The 17131-nt window shown below is 36.5% G+C and overlaps 2 protein-coding genes across 6 annotated transcripts; both read right to left on the reverse strand.

Annotated features, from left to right (window-relative positions):
• Positions 1–2623: 2623 nt before the first annotated feature.
• Positions 2624–8065, reverse strand: LOC132053169 (septin and tuftelin-interacting protein 1 homolog 1-like). Its single transcript, XM_059445061.1, has 2 exons — positions 7894–8065; positions 2624–5591 (listed from the first exon to the last, which is right to left on the reverse strand). Exon 2 carries the CDS (start codon positions 5529–5531, stop codon positions 2991–2993), a length of 2541 nt encoding a protein of 846 aa, XP_059301044.1. The 5' UTR covers positions 5532–5591; positions 7894–8065; the 3' UTR covers positions 2624–2990.
• Positions 8066–9778: 1713 nt separating this feature from the next.
• On the reverse strand, positions 9779–16074 carry LOC132053170 (DEK domain-containing chromatin-associated protein 4-like). 5 transcript variants are annotated; one of them, XM_059445064.1, is made up of 13 exons: positions 15958–16074; positions 15060–15101; positions 14305–14742; positions 14158–14191; positions 13340–13419; positions 13207–13266; positions 12826–12936; positions 12445–12525; positions 12289–12351; positions 11244–11700; positions 10936–11048; positions 10551–10581; positions 9779–10385 (listed from the first exon to the last, which is right to left on the reverse strand). In XM_059445064.1, the coding sequence occupies exons 3-13, from the start codon at positions 14698–14700 to the stop codon at positions 10225–10227; spliced, it is 1587 nt and encodes a 528-aa protein (XP_059301047.1). In that variant the 5' UTR covers positions 14701–14742; positions 15060–15101; positions 15958–16074; the 3' UTR covers positions 9779–10224. The 5 variants fall into 5 exon arrangements, with proteins under 5 accessions (XP_059301047.1, XP_059301045.1, XP_059301046.1 ...); XM_059445062.1 differs by having other exon boundaries at positions 15060–15119; XM_059445063.1 differs by having other exon boundaries at positions 15060–15123.
• Between the last annotated feature and the right edge of the window lie 1057 nt (positions 16075–17131).

Raw genomic sequence — 17131 nt, forward strand, 5'->3', positions numbered from 1 at the left:
TTTTGTAAGTTCAACAAAGTGATATCATGAGAATGAATAATTGCTTGTGTTAGTTAATTTGATTTTCGATGAATAATGTAGTAGTGATGTGAAACTTAAACGTTGCAATTTGTAGAAAAACAATGCTAAACGTTGCAATGTTTAGTTTTAAAAAAATAGGAGTTACTATATTTTCAAAAAACAATAAAACGGTTATAGAACAGCTTTTGGGGTGAAAACAACTTAAGAAAATAATTTTTCAAAATAAATAATTATCTTTTAGGAAACTTAAGAACGATTCTTGCTGATATATCTTTTGTATTTGTAGTTATATAATTAAAGCACCACTTATAACCATACTAAGTACTTACAAGTTCCTACCAAGTAAATACTCATAAATAAGTCATGCAGCGATAAAATAACGGCAACAAAACTATTGAGGGCGTGGAGGAATAGTTGGAGTCTCTTCACTTTTAAGCAGATATCTCACTTAAAAATAAAAAATATTTTGCTAGAATGGAAATATAGCGGAATAATATTGGCAGTGGTGGAGGGACGGTTTTATTTCTTGGTGATTTGCATTGGTATTTAAGTGGAGAAGGGTAAAGTAACGGATCCACTATCCAACAACCATCATGTGTCTTTAATCTCAGGGATTATCAAAAAGTATCCCACGTCTTTGTCACAATATAGCTTTCTTTGTTGTGTATAGGCTTTTATATGAACTTAATTCTTTTTAGAGATCTTAAATTTCAAGCTTATATAACATGTACTAATAGACTTGTGTATGTAATCACAAGAACAAAATAAGATGTACGATGTCCATACATTTCAATTTCCAACCTTGAATATGATTTACTCCCTTTAATGCCTTTTGATTTCCCCATTATTCAATTGTTAGACAATCACATACTTGCCATTCTAGTTTTTTGTTCTTTGGATGACCATAACATCCGTCTGGAACCAACCCTTGGGACCAACATAACTTTTGGAACTCGAGAGTAGTGGCACCCTTCTCCAATTAGATACTCAGCTTAGTTCACATGGCATAGGGCTCAAATCTCTGACTTAGGTCACAAGCTGGCCATACTTGCCATTCCTGTAACTAGACAAGATACATTATGATCATAACAGTTATGACATTCTAGAACAGATTAATCAAGATATACGTTGAATAGCATGTTGGAGTTCTGCTCACAGGCAGTGAGACCTGTCTAAAACCAAAATTATGCAGCACATCAGCCAATAGATGGAAAGTCTATCTATAAAACATTGGACCTAAGATGTTCTCAACGTGTGTTAATTACAACACTAGCATTCATAGTAATACATGAAATGATCAGTGCTTTCCAGGGAAAAAAAACTACAAATGTTGTTTACACAGTAGGCTGCAATCCTGCACTAAAACCTGACATTTCGAGTTCTATGACTTACTAGCCAGTGAGCAGTGGCGGATCCAAAATTTTCAATCAAGGTGTTCGGAAAAACAACTGAACCAACTTTTGCATTTGTTTAGGGTGTTCAAAAGTCAATATATACATGAACATAGAAAATTTACCCTAAATATACACTGTAATTTTTTGCCTAGGGTGTTCGGGTTAACACCCTGAGCCTTTACTACATCCGCCCCTGCCAGTGAGTTAACCGCAAAGTGGAACATTAACAATAAACTAGATCCGGTCCAACTCATTATGGAACACAATTCAGGCATCAATGGAGGGAAAAAGGGTCAGACCTCGAGATAGACAATATAGGCTACCTTCTACACTTTGGAGAGAAGGCTGCTACGTTATGACTATATAAGCTCCAAATTTCAACTTCACACCACATGTTCTATTGTCATTATGAGCTCAAAATTGAAACTAACAAAAGCCGCCACTCAATTTTGATATCGGACCTGCCTTCTGTTCTATTCAAGCAGAGAACAATCAAGGGTCAGTATTTTTGAATAGAAATTCTCCCTGCATAAATAAAATGAAAATCTCGCTGAGGAGCACATCCAAGTTAAATTGCATCAATTTATCCACGTACAAGTGACATAATTCTTCTGCCTCATAAGCAAATAAAATGCAACATTATGGTAGCAAGGAGTATATCCTAAAATCAATGTATGGTCTTCTTACTAGATTCTTGGGCCTGAATTTGAAAGAAAATGGGCCAGCTCGTGTCTCAAGTTCCCTAACAAGGTCAATGGTTCCTCCACTATAAAGGAAACTACAAATAGAGGTCAACTCTTAGAGCAGGGGGTTCATTTTTCAATTCAATCCATTAATTTTTCTCTAAGGAGCAAATGTCCTAGTCTAAGAAGGGAATATGTCTTGACAGCCTCTGAGGATATTAGAATGCATTTCTAGTTTCTCTCTTTTTGTTTTCCTTTTGACCAGTACAAGCCCTCAATCATCAGTCCATGCATCGACTGTTGACAGATAAGTATCCTAGTTCTCTGGTGTGCGTCAGATAAACTTAAAGGCAACTCCTTTGCGTGCATTCATCATTGTTTGTAAATCAACCGGCCTTGAAGCAACCTCTGAATGCCTCCACAGAACAAAACAGATTAGTCTCATAAATTTTGAAGGCCAGTCATAACAAATCTACGAAACAGTCATGAAACGGCTGAACAGTAAGTGCTGATAAGAAAACCTAATTACGGATTAAAAATTTATATCATTAGATAGTTTATTGAACATAGTACTCCTGTATAAAGAAAATCACAAACAATTACAATACAAAATCTATGTAAAATTTTTGAAGGACTGCTATCTGAGCTAGAAAGATTGACTCACTCCCTCATTTCTAAGTGATTCTGCCAGATGCAAATGTAGGATGATAAAAACTTACAAGTTAAAAATTGTCTCTAAAGGAGCAGATAAAATGCCACTAAGGGGGGAAGGGGGGGAAAGGGGGGGGGGGGAATGTATCAGCTCATGACAGCAGAATGAGAGATCCAGAGCAGACATATCCGTTAAGCCTATGGAGTTGTTTCATACATAAGATTCAAGAACTTAAAACATTTATCGGCGCTTTAACCCAGATCGATTATGCAGGTCCAACAGCTGCTCAAGAGACACTAAAGTCCACCTGTCCTCAACTTGTGCAAATACCTTCTGATTGAGAGAATCTATAATAATACTAATGTTACCAAAACCATATATCTGATGACCATCTTGCATCCTGCCGGGCTTAGGCTTGAACAGCAAACCATTCTCTTGAGCATGAACTTCAATAATTTCTTTCATGCTCATGTCAACCCCACCACCCGTACCATCCGAAGGACGGGATTGAGCTTGTGCTGCTGCTTTTTTCTGAGTCTCAAACTGCCTTTGTTCAAGAACCCTAAGGTAACTTATGTTCTCCCTCAAACCAGGCTGAACCACCTCCAAGCCTTCAACAGCCTTGTTCATCATGTCTAGAGCAAGATTAAGTCGATAGCGAACGTGTTCATTTGCCAGAAGTTCGGGTGGAATAAGTTCCTTCCAACCCAAATACCATTTTGTCACTTCTTCAAAGTTCGGGTTTGAACATAACCAGTGGTACAAAACTTCTTGCCACTTGTTGAAGAATATATCCAGTATTGGAAGCATGTGATGGATGGGAATAGCAGTAGCCCAAGTACGAACCCAATAGAACTGATCAAGGTTCTGATTTGCTGGATTTATTTGGAATTCATGCATCACTGCCAACAACTTTGGAACAATAAATCGAACCATCAGTTTTTCCCAGTTAATTGCATCAAACACAGTCTTCCAAGGAGACAATATATAGTATGCAGACATATCACTCGGGTGCCAAGCATGCAGTACACTTTCCAATCTGTTACGTATAGTGTGGTAGCAACTTTCCAATCGTTGACCCAATAAGGGCAACCATGGATGAACCCATGAATGGATCGGAATTGTTTCTCGACGTGGATCCCACGAGTCCACAGCGGCTGATAACTTGGGCAAAACAATGTTTTCCAGTATTGTCTGAAGGACTGCAGAAGGCAACAGCTTCTCCCAAGAGTCCAAAAAACGAAGCATTGGTTCAGGATCCCTTGCCTGCCAAGTATTAGTGCCAGATATTCTAATAGCAGGGAATACAACTTCCATAAATAGTTGAGTATAAGGAGATGCAGCATCAGAGATAATAAAAATGTCATCATTACCCCCTTCCAAAAGATTCTTCCACAGGGAAACCACCTCCAATCCATGTGTTGGAGTTTGAAATGGATTCCATCCCTGAAAAACTCGAATAAATAAAGGCAGAGCGTATTCACACGCTATGCTCGACAAGTTGCAGAGTTTGTATTCCTCACCATATTGCTCCTGCAAGTCAGAAAATGCTTTCGCAAGGGAGTCTAGGGTTAGGATACCCGACGTGCTCTCTTCCCCTATCCGGTCCAATATGCCAGCAATCTCTTCCATATTATCAAACTGCCTTTTTTGGCGAGCTGCCTCAGCTTTTAGCTTCTCTTTCTCCTTCTGCAAAGCAACAACTGTCTCCCTCTCATTTCTCAAATCACTATCAATTTTTTGTATGTCGAGTTCTGCTAAATCAACAATCAACCTGATATTATGCTGAAGTTCAGGCATTGGAACATCATTTTCCCTTGCTTTTTCTTCAGCATTCAAGTTCTCCAAATTCGTCAAGACTCGAACCTGTGGACCCCTCATATCAAACACCTTCTGATGAACAACTTCTTCCAAACCCTGCTCTTGCTTTTTGGCTAACAACTCTTCAGCTGTAATGTAAACCTTCTTCACTTTTTTAGCTTGCTTTGACCATAGCTTCCGGCTTTCCATGGGTTGAGCAGGACGAGCAACAGTCTTTTTTTCATCCAATTCTTTAAGAGCTGGGGCACTAGTAGTCTCCTTATAATCATTGAACCCCATTCCCATATTTTTCGGCCTTAGCTTTGCCTCGATCGGAGCCGTAATTCCTTGCTGATTTTTACCCAATCCACCTCCCTTATAACCCATTTTCTCAAGCAACTTCATCCCAATTCCCTTAGTATACTTCTCAAATCCACCAACATTATCACCACCAGGTTCCCTTCGCCCTAATTCAGAAGATTTCTTAGACTTCTCCTTTTCCTTTTCCTTTTCCCTTTCCTTCTCGCGTTTTAGTGCACCTTCTTTTATCTTCCTGCCAAAAGCACTAGGCAAAAAGCTTTCAATTTCATCAGCATTACTATCAATAGAACTACTATTAGTACCAAACCCTAATCCCGAACCTTTATTGCTCTCTTCTTCGATTAGCTTTTCGTCGTTTTCCTCTTTGGAATTCTGATCAATTTCCTCGTTAGGCATAACAGTTCCAGTTGAGACGAAACTAACAGGTTTGGTTAGGTCAGCCTTCGAGGAAAGGCCACCTTTTTTCCGCTTTTTGGACGATGATCCTTCATAGTCGGAATCACTATCACCAGAAGCAAAAACACCATAAAGTACATCATCCTTTGTTTGAACTTTGTTTTTTTCTTTGCGCTTTCCATAGTAAAATTCACCATTGATCCACTGTCCATCTTCATAATCATTCTCCATCCCAAACCTTTCCATTTCCTGATAATCATCCATGTTGTTGATTGAACTTGATAAAAGGAGACAATGGGAATCGACGTCGCCGGTTGCTGCTGCCTGTTTGATAAAGAAAAGAAAGAAGAGAGGATGAGAATCGGCAACCGCCGGTAGCCAAAATAACTACTATGTGCTGGTAAACATTTTGAATAATTACTAATGGTGAATGCGTTCCATAGTTCAAATAACTAAATATTCAAGGTTCTCCCATCAAATTTTCACCAATTTTAAGTAGGGAAAAGGGTCAAATATACCCCTCTACTTTGTTTTATTAGTTAACTTTACCCTCCGTTAGCGAAAGTGAACAAAAATACCCCTGCCGTCTATAAACTTCACACTTATACCCCTATTTGGATGGAAACCCCCAAATCCTCTTAAATTACCCGATTTCAAAAAAATTACCCACTTCCTTTATTGACCCGACCCGACCCGCCTATCATCATCATCTTCATCAAGCTTCTTTACGGAGAAAAATGGAAAGAAGCAAAAACACATTTGATTAGTTGTACAATGAGATTAGTCAAGGAATGAGATTAATTTCTTTATGGTTGTATAATGCCAGAGTTTACAACATGGGCAATCGACGTTTCCAGTTTTAATGACTTCTACAACTCCCACAACTACACATTTGATTTATGGAGCACAATTTATAAGATCAGCAAAACACAAATTCAATGCGCACCATTCTTCTAGGAATTGAACTAGTACTGATCAACGAGCTTCATACATTTAGTTTCAACGAGTATTTATTTCATAAATTCCAGTAAGCATATGATTCCTAAAAGCCAATTTCACAGGCAGCTGAGCGAATATCCAGATTCTTGTTGATAAAAATTTACAAAAGATATTCACAAGCGGCTGAAGTTCTTCTTGATTGCCATTAAATAAAACATAAGTATGAGTAAACACTTTTATTTAGATACAAGCAAACAACTGTAGAATGCCAGAGTTACAAGGTTTAAGCCAATTGATCTTTCCAGTTTTAAGGACTTCTATAAAGTTTAGGCTTATCTCATGGTTATTCCTAAATCACAAGTCCCACATTTGATTTTTGGGTACCACAATTTTTCAAATGGATTTTGGGGTTTATCAAGCTAAGAGTTTTAAAGGTGAAATGGATTCTGGGGTTTATCATTTGGGTGTGTGTTTTTGCTTCTTTCTGTTTTTTTTTCTCCATGAAAGAAGCTTGATGAAGATGATCATAGGCGGGTCGGTGCGGGTCAAACAAAGGAAGTGGGTAATTTTTTTGAAATCGGGTAATTTAAGAGGATTTGGGGGTTTTCATCCAAATAGGGGTATAAGTGTGAAGTTTATAGATGGCTGGGGTATTTTTGTTCACTTTCGATAACGGAGGGTAAAGTTAACTAATAAAACAAAGTAGAGGGGTATATTTGACCCTTTTCCCTTTTAAGTAAAAAATGCAGATTGTCACCCAACTTTATTAAAGCAAGCTAACTTCAAAAAGAAAAACCTTTTTAGTTCCCCCCTTATAATGGCTATCTTGAACAGTTCTCTAGATCTCAAGAATGATGAAACAGAATTCTTTCTTATCAATAACCACCACACTAAATCTACCTAATTTTTCACTTTTTTCCGGAATTTTTTTCAATTTATTTGAAGAGCGTTTGGCCATGAAAATTCCAAATACAACCTGAAGTTGTATTTGGAATTTAGTAAACACATAACCCTGTTTTCACTTTTTTTCGCTTTCAGTACATTCAAACAACCAAATATTCTTTGCAAAAACTACAACCAATATTCTTTGCAAATCCAACTTCAGAAATTCCAAATAAAGTGAAAAATATTTGATTTCTATGGCCAAACGCCTACTAAATCTACCTAATTTTTCACTTTTTTCCGAAATTTTTTTCTTCACTTTATTTGAGAATCAGCGTTTCGCCATGAAAATTCCAAAAACAATCAAGTTGTATTTGGAATTTGGAAAACACCTAAAACCCTACTTTCACTTTCAGTACATTCAAACACAACCAAATATTCTTTGCAAAAACTATAACCAAACACAGTAAACTCTATCTTCAACTCCAACTCCAAAATTCCAAAAAAGTGAAAAATATTTGGTTTTCATGGCCAAACACCTAAGTAAACAAATGCAGATTATCACCCAACTTTAATAAAGCAAAGCTAAATTCAAAAAAAAAAAAAAAAAAACCCTTTTTAGTTCCCTTCTTATAATGGCTATCTAAAGAATGATGAAACTGAATTCTTTCTTATCAATAACCACAACACTAAAATCTACCTAATGCTTTCTAAATTAGTACACTAAATGTTATTCAAGAGCAATTAATTAAGAAAACAAAAATATTAGCAATATGATATGGAGAATAAATTAAAGTATTATTACCTTTTATGACCGATTCTTTATGAGATAATCGCTTCTCTTTAGAATTGAGAAATTGAAATTAGGGCTATGCCTATGGACTTTAGTTCCCGGTTTTAAAACATGGATCGAGCAAAACGGGTCGGGTTGTGATCTATATGCCGCCCAAGTGAATGGAGAGATTGATAATTTATGGGCAATTCGCAAGAATGTCCTTATTTTGGGTGGTCTTTAATTTTTGGTCCTCAAATTGGTGGTCTTTAATTTTTAACCTTCGTCTTATACCATGAGGTTTGAGATTCGAATTTCGGTTCAATCAAAAAAAATAATTGCAAGGCAGAGTTTTATAGTAAACTTAGGTCTATTCAGGCCAAAGTTAGGTTTGAAGGCAAAATTCAGGGAAATGCAGCAAAAGAAAAGGAAGAAAAATCCATGACCGACCCCATCATCTCCACTCCGTACGAACTACGAGATCACCCCAAGGACACCTTCGGCATCCAGGGGTCACAGACCGACCATAGAACCCTGTTCAACAAGTGGAGAATCCAAGTTCTACGTGGCGATTTTATTTAAAAAATTTTGACTGAGCGGGGGTTCGAACCTTAACATTATCCTTGGAAGGTATATGAACCGGTATAGGAGATGATGGAACAGGGAAGTCTAGCCACTCAGTGGCATAGGGAAACTGCTAGCAAAAAGAACGACCGCAGTGAGGAATAAAAAAAAAAGGGTTTTCAGGCGATCGTATCCCCATAAGGGGGAAAGTGATGAAGAAATTAGAAGAAGGAGGAGGAGTGCGAACCCGGAACCTAAGAGTTTTAGGCGAAGGACAAAATTAAAGACCAGCAATTTGAGGGACAAAAATTAAAAACAAGTGCATTTGAAGGGTACTCCGCAAAAAAATATGATAATTTATGAGTTTAGTTACCCCTAATAAGATGAATTATTATTTTTTGGGTAAATAATAGGGCCCCATATTATAGAAAATAACACTCTATGTCTATTTGGAGAAAATATTTACTCGAAATGGCTATATTTCTAATAATGGGCCCTTTATACATTATTATACATTTTTTACAGGTTTATACATTGTCTACAGTAAGTGTATAATGTTGTATATCATGTGTATAAACCTCATCCAAAAAAAAAAGTTGGCTATGTGGATGTAAATAAAAAATATGGCTACATGGATGTAATATTTTATGTTGGATTGTATATTATTGAAATTATCCCCAATTATAGAAATATGTGACTTATTATTTTTTTTTAAAAAAGAAAATTGAAGGAAAATATTTTATTTATGAACTCATAAATCATTGAATAATCACTATAATTCTCGTTTACTCTAGACTACTTCTCCACTATATGAAAATAGGTATTAGTATTCATATTTATAGCAGTGCAAAATCTAGTTTAGCTAGGACTAGTAGAAAACTTATTCCTATATTATTAATACTAAAATTTTTATTTAGACATGAATTAAATAAATATCAAATTCTAAATTTTTTTCCTTTAAATTTTGTGTCTAATCAAATATCGTTACATGAATTAAGATGGAAGAAATAGTTTCGGACACGTAAACCTTTCTATGCTCCTACTTGGTACATTGACAACACTCGTTTTTTTTTTTTTTTTTTTTTACACAAAACACACTAGCAACTTTATATATTTAAAAATTATTTTAATTTAAATTTCTCATTTTGTTATTAGTGACTTACTTTTATAGTCATATCACACAACCACATATAACAACAACTATGCCTTAGTCCCAAACAAGTTGAGATTGGCTATATAAATCCCCACTTCTTCATTTAAGAATAAGATTAACATATAATTTAAGAAAATTAATCCAGAGACGAGCAGTTACATACATTCCTTTCTGCAGATGAAGGAATGCTCATATCTCAAATTGGTAAATCTAAATCACTTGTATATTGAAAAGAATCAAATGGCTCATTGGCTTACAAATTCCACTAGAGGATTCATATAGTCGATCCCAACTTGTTTGGGACTGAGGCGTAATAGTTCACAGGCAGTGAAATCTAACACCGATAAAAATGGACCTAAGGTAGTCTCAGATAAGTGTTAATGACAACACTTGCATTTCCAGTGCGTGAAAAGATCAGTGCCTCCAAGGAAAAAAAAAAAAAACTTCAAATGTTGTTTACACAGTAAGCTGCAATCCTGCACTAAAACCTGACATTTCTAGTTCTATGACTTACTAACCAGTGGGTTAACCACAAAGTCGAACACTATCAATAAATTACACCCGGCCAAACTCGTTACGGAACACAATTCAGATGTCAACCGATGACGAAAGAGACGGATCTCAAGGTAGACAATATAGGCTACCTTTCAAGCCTCTACACCTCGGACAGAAGGCTGTTTTCCATCCTCTTCAGTGTTTTCTTCCTCGTCCTCTTCATCAGCCTCGTCGACTAACCTAGTAAGCTCATCCTGGATCATATTCTTCACAGATGACTTTCTAGGTGTAAGATCTGTATCATACCGCTTGGCTGAAAAAGACAAAACTCATCAGTTGGATTCCGAAATTGTATTACTATGGCCTCGTATTGGATGCGTTATCAACTTTCCACTAATCAACAAGATCACCATTTTTTATCGGACTATGAAGGTTGTATAACTAAAGAATAGAAAAACCTTTTTTACAGGACACTTACCAAGTATGTTCACAATGTCAGAAAAGGTGGCCTGCAGCATAAACAAAACCGAAGTCAGCCATATGAGAAAGTAAATTTCAAAATATCAATTTCCATTATGGAACTATGATCATCAAAATGCGCAGACGCAAGAGCAAAATCTGGAAATGGTCCAATGAAGATAATTCCTTTTCCTTTTCCGCTTTTTTTCTTCTTTTGCTCTGGATAATGGTGGTGCTCTAGCCAACTTGCGTGCAGATGGGAAAAAACAACTCCTTTTTAAATTAGCATGGAACACATAACAGGGAAGTTGAGAATCGGGATCTCCTAAAAAGAAGGGAGACATAGAGGCGATAATATTATATAACTTAGGGACTCCATAACTTAATAAAAGTTTATTCCTCACCGTGTTAAAGTCAACTTCTTTTAGAACTTCACAAATTGCACTTCTCAGTTCATCATCACTTGGCCTCAGTTTATCTGCTTTCTTATGGCCCTTTCCATTCAGAACTTTTTTCCCTGCACAATCAGATAAGCTAATAATGAAAGGATTTTAAGCAAGAAAATAAATACATAAACAAAGAAAGCAATTTCAGATGGATACACAACACACATGACGGAGAAATTTATGAAGATACCCATATACAAATCTTTGATCATCTTGACAAGATTTTTTTGGAGTACACACAAATGGGGGTAAACAATGCTTCTCACCAGTATTGTCTTTTGAACTAGGCTTCTTCGAGGTAGATGAATTTCCCTTAACAACTTCAGCAGTGTTCTTCTCTGAATACACTTCTGGATTTGCATCATTATCATCATTATGCTTTGAGCCTTTTGATGATTTTGAAGGTGTTTTTATGGGTGGAGAACTTGGTCTCTTAGAAACTGGAGTTTTCTTGGTTTTAACTTTTCCAGCACGTTCCTTATTTGAACTTTGCTTATGCTTCTTCTTGTCCTTCTTGGATTCTTCTTCAGATTCACCGCCTTTTTCCTCACTTCCAGCTTGATTCGACAACTCATCATTCGATCTCTCATGAACACCATTAGCCTTTATCATTTCAGGTCCCTCCTCCTGGTCAGCTTTCTCCAATTCATCTTTTGGTTCATGTATTTTCTTCTTCTTCTTCTTCTTCTCAGCCTTTTTAGATGCAGTCTCAGTCTTGCTACTCTGCAGAACATACCAGACAGAGAGATCATGATAGGAGAAGTCCCCATAAGCACAAACACATGGTTGGACGAGAATCCCCTTTTCTTCTAGACTTTTCTGGTTTCTGTTTAAAATTTGGAAGGAAGAACCAACCTCAAATGCAAAAGTTATAATACACCATTTAAGGGTTCACAATAGCATGCCAGACACGTATAGCATGTATCCTGGCATGAAAAAATTAAGCCTTTTGTTTGATAACCTTTTTTGTCTTACCAGAAAGCTAAAAGATTTTGCACTCTCGTCCCCTGATCAGAGCTCAGTAGAGCTTCAGAGAGAAAGCCACTTCAATCAGCAGAATTACGTTCACAAACTGACAACTTCAATACCAGTACGCCAGATAACGTGATTTAACGTCTCAAATATCAAGGGTGTAAACCTAAGTACACTAAATGGAAGGTGATAGCAAGTGAGACTAGAAGCAGATTGTGTCACAAAATTTAGTATGGCCAAACAGGTTACAACAATTTCACTAGTCGAAGGCTATAATCATTCACTCGCTGATGCCATGCAATTAAGTCAAGCTCAAATGTTAATGAGAAAGGGTGATACCTTAGTTGAACCTTCCAAACTACCAATTATTGACGAAAGACTACGCTTCTTTCCTTTACTCAACTGTTCAATGCACCAGGGATGAATAAGCGTGCTATGCAACAACTGGAAGAAGTCACAGATACTTCATTGCAACAAAAAGTTTGTGCAACCAACCTGATCCTCTTCAGCAAGCAACTCGGAAGTCGTAGAATAAGGAGCTTCCAAAAAATCCATCAACTGTGGTACTAAGTCTTCCTGATAAAAACACAGAATTAGCTAAGAATCTTGAAGGAAGATTGCACACAAATGCTTAGCAGCAGCTTCTGTTAAGAACTGTTTTATATGGACTTAAGTGACAAGTTTAGGACTATGTCAAATTTAAAAAGGAAAAATATTGACTAAACAATGTTCCGAGCCAAAATTCTCGAGAAGAAGAAGAAATGTTTAACCTGCCATTGGTATACCCTCATAAGAAAAGTTACAAACACACAGAAGTAAGAAGAAATAACTAACGACATACAAAGCTTAACATGCAGTGGTACTAAGTGAACGCACCTTTCTTGATGTAGCCTGGGCAACAGGTACATCTAGTATATCACATAATTCCAACAGCTTCTCTTTTATGCACTTGTCAAGCTTTTCTTTTACTTTCATCTTTTGCTTTTCCTGCAAAAATGATGAGTAGTCTAAGTCTCTAAGACACTAACCTCAAGCATATTTCCGGAACAATTGAACGAAAATTACTCAAATCAAATTAAGAGCCCAACAAGGAGACAATGAACAAGATATATAAACAGCCTCGCATGGGCAAGTAATGAGAGACTTTATATTCAAGTCTTCCCTATCCCAACCAGCTATACGCACTCCTGGCACAAACAAAAAAAGAAATAGTTATCTCTCTTAATAACTTTCTATAACACCAGACTCATTGATTACCTCATTTTCATGCCACACAAAGCCAGAAAACCGTGAAATATTACTCTTGAATTGAGCTGCCTGCAAAGGACAAGAACTATAAACACAAAGTATCAACAGAAAGAGAGTGAAGAGCTATAAATCAAAATGTCACCTTTCCCCGTCGTCCAAAAATAATTGTGTGTAGCAACTTGAGTGTGTCATCGGTATTCCTTTTGGATAATTTGTATGCCACTGATACATAATTTTTTGCTTCAACACATCATAGGAAAAACAATAGAAACACGAAACTGGCAGAATAGCAAAATCAACGCTAGATACACCAAAGAACTTAGGTAGCAAAGTCTCGGGGACTAGGACCCTCCAATTACCACATTCTCATACACGAGCAAACAAATGAAACTGATGCAAAGGAAAAGATAACTGAGTGAGAGGAGTAATAAAGCCGAGATTAGATCAAACACCTATAGCTGAACAGCGTAGACATGCAGAAAGAAGGTATTATAATAAAAAGTCACGAGTCAGATCAGGATTCATTTAGATCCGAGTTGGTTATAGATGAACCTCCATACAACTTGAACGAGAACAAGATAAAAGCAATATAGGTAGTAGTCTATCTTTTGTCACATTTTAACAGATTGAACTACTATTTGACTCATCTTCCCTTTTTCCTCCTCTATTTGATGGGAAATGAAAGCTTTACCCCCAACAAAAGCAAACATCTCACGGAGCCAAACTTACAACACATAGCACGAGTAAGATACTTGCTATACCAATTGTATTTAGTCATAATTATAGTCATAGCAAACTATAAATGGTATTCCTCATTTTTCACTATAATTCATTTTTTATGATGCAAGTGAAGCTCCATCCCATAAAATAATAGAAACTGGGCGAAGCAGCTCATATGGGTTATATGCTTCTCGTTTCAAAGAACACATGCTATAATCAGTGAGCTAGTAAGTAATATACCATTTGGAATATCTTTCAGTGCAGTTCCACGACCCTGCAAACAAGATGGATCATAAATTTAATTTCATAAACAATCATAAATTTGCAGTCCGGACCCAACTCATAAAAGGGGATAACAACAACAAAGTTAGTACTGCTATCACAGACCTTTTCAATATGGATTTCCTTAGTGAGTTCTCCTTCAATAGATGCAACCAGCCTTTGAACAGATTTGCGTTGGCGTGCAGGGCGCTCAATAGTTGAAGCCAGAGGTGTTTTAGGCTCCAGTTCCTTCTTGTCTTCCACTTGCCTTTTCCTCTTCCTGTCTTTCCTCTGAGCACCACTCTCGGATTTATCACTCTCCTTTGATCCTTTCTCAATTTCATCTTTAGGGCCTTCTTTTTCCTCTTTAACTGGTTTTTCAGATGTTTCCTCTTCCATTGCCTCAATCTTCGTATCTTGCTTCTCTTTCACTCCTTTGACTTCTTCACTCTTATCTTCCACTGCTACATTCTTGTTGGCAGATACCTCAGCCAATTCAGTGACTGTGTCCCCCGCTCCCATAATTAAAGTTCAACTCTAATAGGTCAAAACAAAACCCTTGAACTCGGAGCACGGATGAATAAAACAGAAAAGATTCATAGCAATTGGGAAGAATCAATGAAGCTAAACGAGAAAAACCAGAAATCAATATGTCTCTAAATTTACATGCAAATGATCTAGCCAACATCTTATCAGATACCTCAAAACTTGAAGCATACACGAACCGTAAATACAATTATATATACAATGCACCTCAATCCCGAAACTAGTTAAGGTCAGCTAGATGAATAATTCTTATTATTCACTATTTCAAACTGGCCGTCAACCTAGACTAGCTATGTGCATTAAAGGATTTAACCCCAAAAAGCCAATTGAGAAACGAAATCGATAATTATTACCTGAAAGTTTCAAAAAACCCTAAGCTGCAAAAAAGATCCAATCTGTCTATCAAAATCCAACAAAACAACGCCAAGAATGATCAACAAAGGAACGAAAACTTCAATCTAAATTTGCGTGCAAATGATGCATCCAGCATCTTATCAGATACATCAAACATAACAACACCAAGAATGATTAACAAAGGAATGAAATTTTTAAGCTAAATTTGCATGCAAATGCTGCATCCAACTTCTTATCAGATACTTCAAACCTTCAAGTATAAAATGAACCCTAAAAACAATACACACACACACACATATATATATAAAGATAAATAATCTCTACATTATTCACTATTTTAAACTGGCCATCAACCTAAACCAGCTATATGTATTAAAGAAGTAAACCCCAAAAACAGAAAACTACTGACAAATGAAATGCACAATTATTACCTGAAAATTCAATAACCTAAGCTGCAAAAATGCAATCTTTATACAGTAATTCGACACGCCAACATCAAGAATGTAAAACTTTAAGCTAAATTTGCATGCAAATGCTGCATCCAACCCTAAAAACAATACACACACACACACACACACACACACATATATATATATACATGTGAACAAGTTAAGGTGAGCTAGATGAATAATCTCTACATTATTCACTATTTTAAAATGGCCATCAACCTAAACCAGCTATATGTATTAAAGAAGTAAACCCCCAAAACAGAAAACTACTGACAAATGAAATGCACAATTATTACCTGAAAATTCAATAACCTAAGCTGTAAAAATGCAATCTTTATACAGAAACTCAATACACCAACATCAAGATTCAAGAATGTAAAATTTTTAAGCTACATTTTGCATGTAATTAATATGAATTTAAGGTACTTACAGGAAACTTTGAGAGCTAAATTTATGAGTTGTACTACTCTTGTCAATGAAGTGAAGTGAATCTTTTCTTTCGTTTGTTTTCTCTCAAACAGCGATAGCGGTGGCAACTTTTATGTAGGGTGGCAACAAGTATTTCTAAATAGTGTCATATTATTTATAATTAAAATTTTATTTTATAGTAGTACTTAATAAAATATTTATAAAATCACACAATTGTATATTTTCCGTTTTAGAACATAAGTTCCTCAAAATAATATACCACATTGGTGATGGATGAAAACTCAGAGCTCCTTGGGCAATCCTTCTCCCTTTAAGCTAGCTTTTATGGTTGGGTTAGGTCCAAAATTCATTTTCGGACTGATGGGGTGAAAAATCTATTTTTTGCACTGATTGCCCTTCATTTGGGGTGGTCTTTCATTTTTGCCCTTCAAATTGGTGGTCTTTAAGTTTTGCCTTTCGCTTAATATCCCGAGATTGTGGATTCGAACGTTAGCTCAGTAAAAAAAAAAAAAAAAAAAAATTGCAAGGCAGAATTTGCATGTGCAGAATTCTGCCTTAAGGCAGAAATTTACAAATTCTGCCTATAAGGCCGCGGAATTTGCATGATTCTGCCTTGAAGGGCAAAAATTAAAGACCACCCCCAGTGAAGGGCAATCCTGCAAATTAATTTTTTTGCACGGATTTCCCTTCAAAGGCATTGGTCTTTAATTTTTGTCCTTCGCTTCAAAAAGTGAATGAAAATACCTTGAGGTTCTGGGTTCGAGCACCTGCTCAGTCCAAAATTAAAAAAAGAAAAGATAAAGTTTGGATTCGCAAGGTAGAGTTTGGTGGCAAACTTTACCTTGCGAATCCAAACTCTGTCTTGCAAATTCTTTTTTAATTTTGGACTGAGCGGGTGTTCGAACTCAAAATCCAAGGGTTTTTAGGCGAAGCGCAAATATTAAAGACCAGCAATTTGAGGGGCAAAAATGTCACGACCCAGCCCCGTAGGCCGTGACTAGCGCCCGATCCGGGCACCCGTACGTACCAGAAACCCAAAAGTAGTAGCTCCAGTATCTAGAAAAATTTGGGCAGAGTTTCCTTTGTTTTTCTTACTAACCAAAATTAGCTTGCACGCAGAAAATACCAACAAAGACCATACGAGCCAACACAACATATCCACATACACATATATA

Source organism: Lycium ferocissimum, chromosome 4 (assembly GCF_029784015.1).
Source record: "Lycium ferocissimum isolate CSIRO_LF1 chromosome 4, AGI_CSIRO_Lferr_CH_V1, whole genome shotgun sequence".
Classification (NCBI taxonomy): domain Eukaryota; kingdom Viridiplantae; phylum Streptophyta; class Magnoliopsida; order Solanales; family Solanaceae; genus Lycium; species Lycium ferocissimum.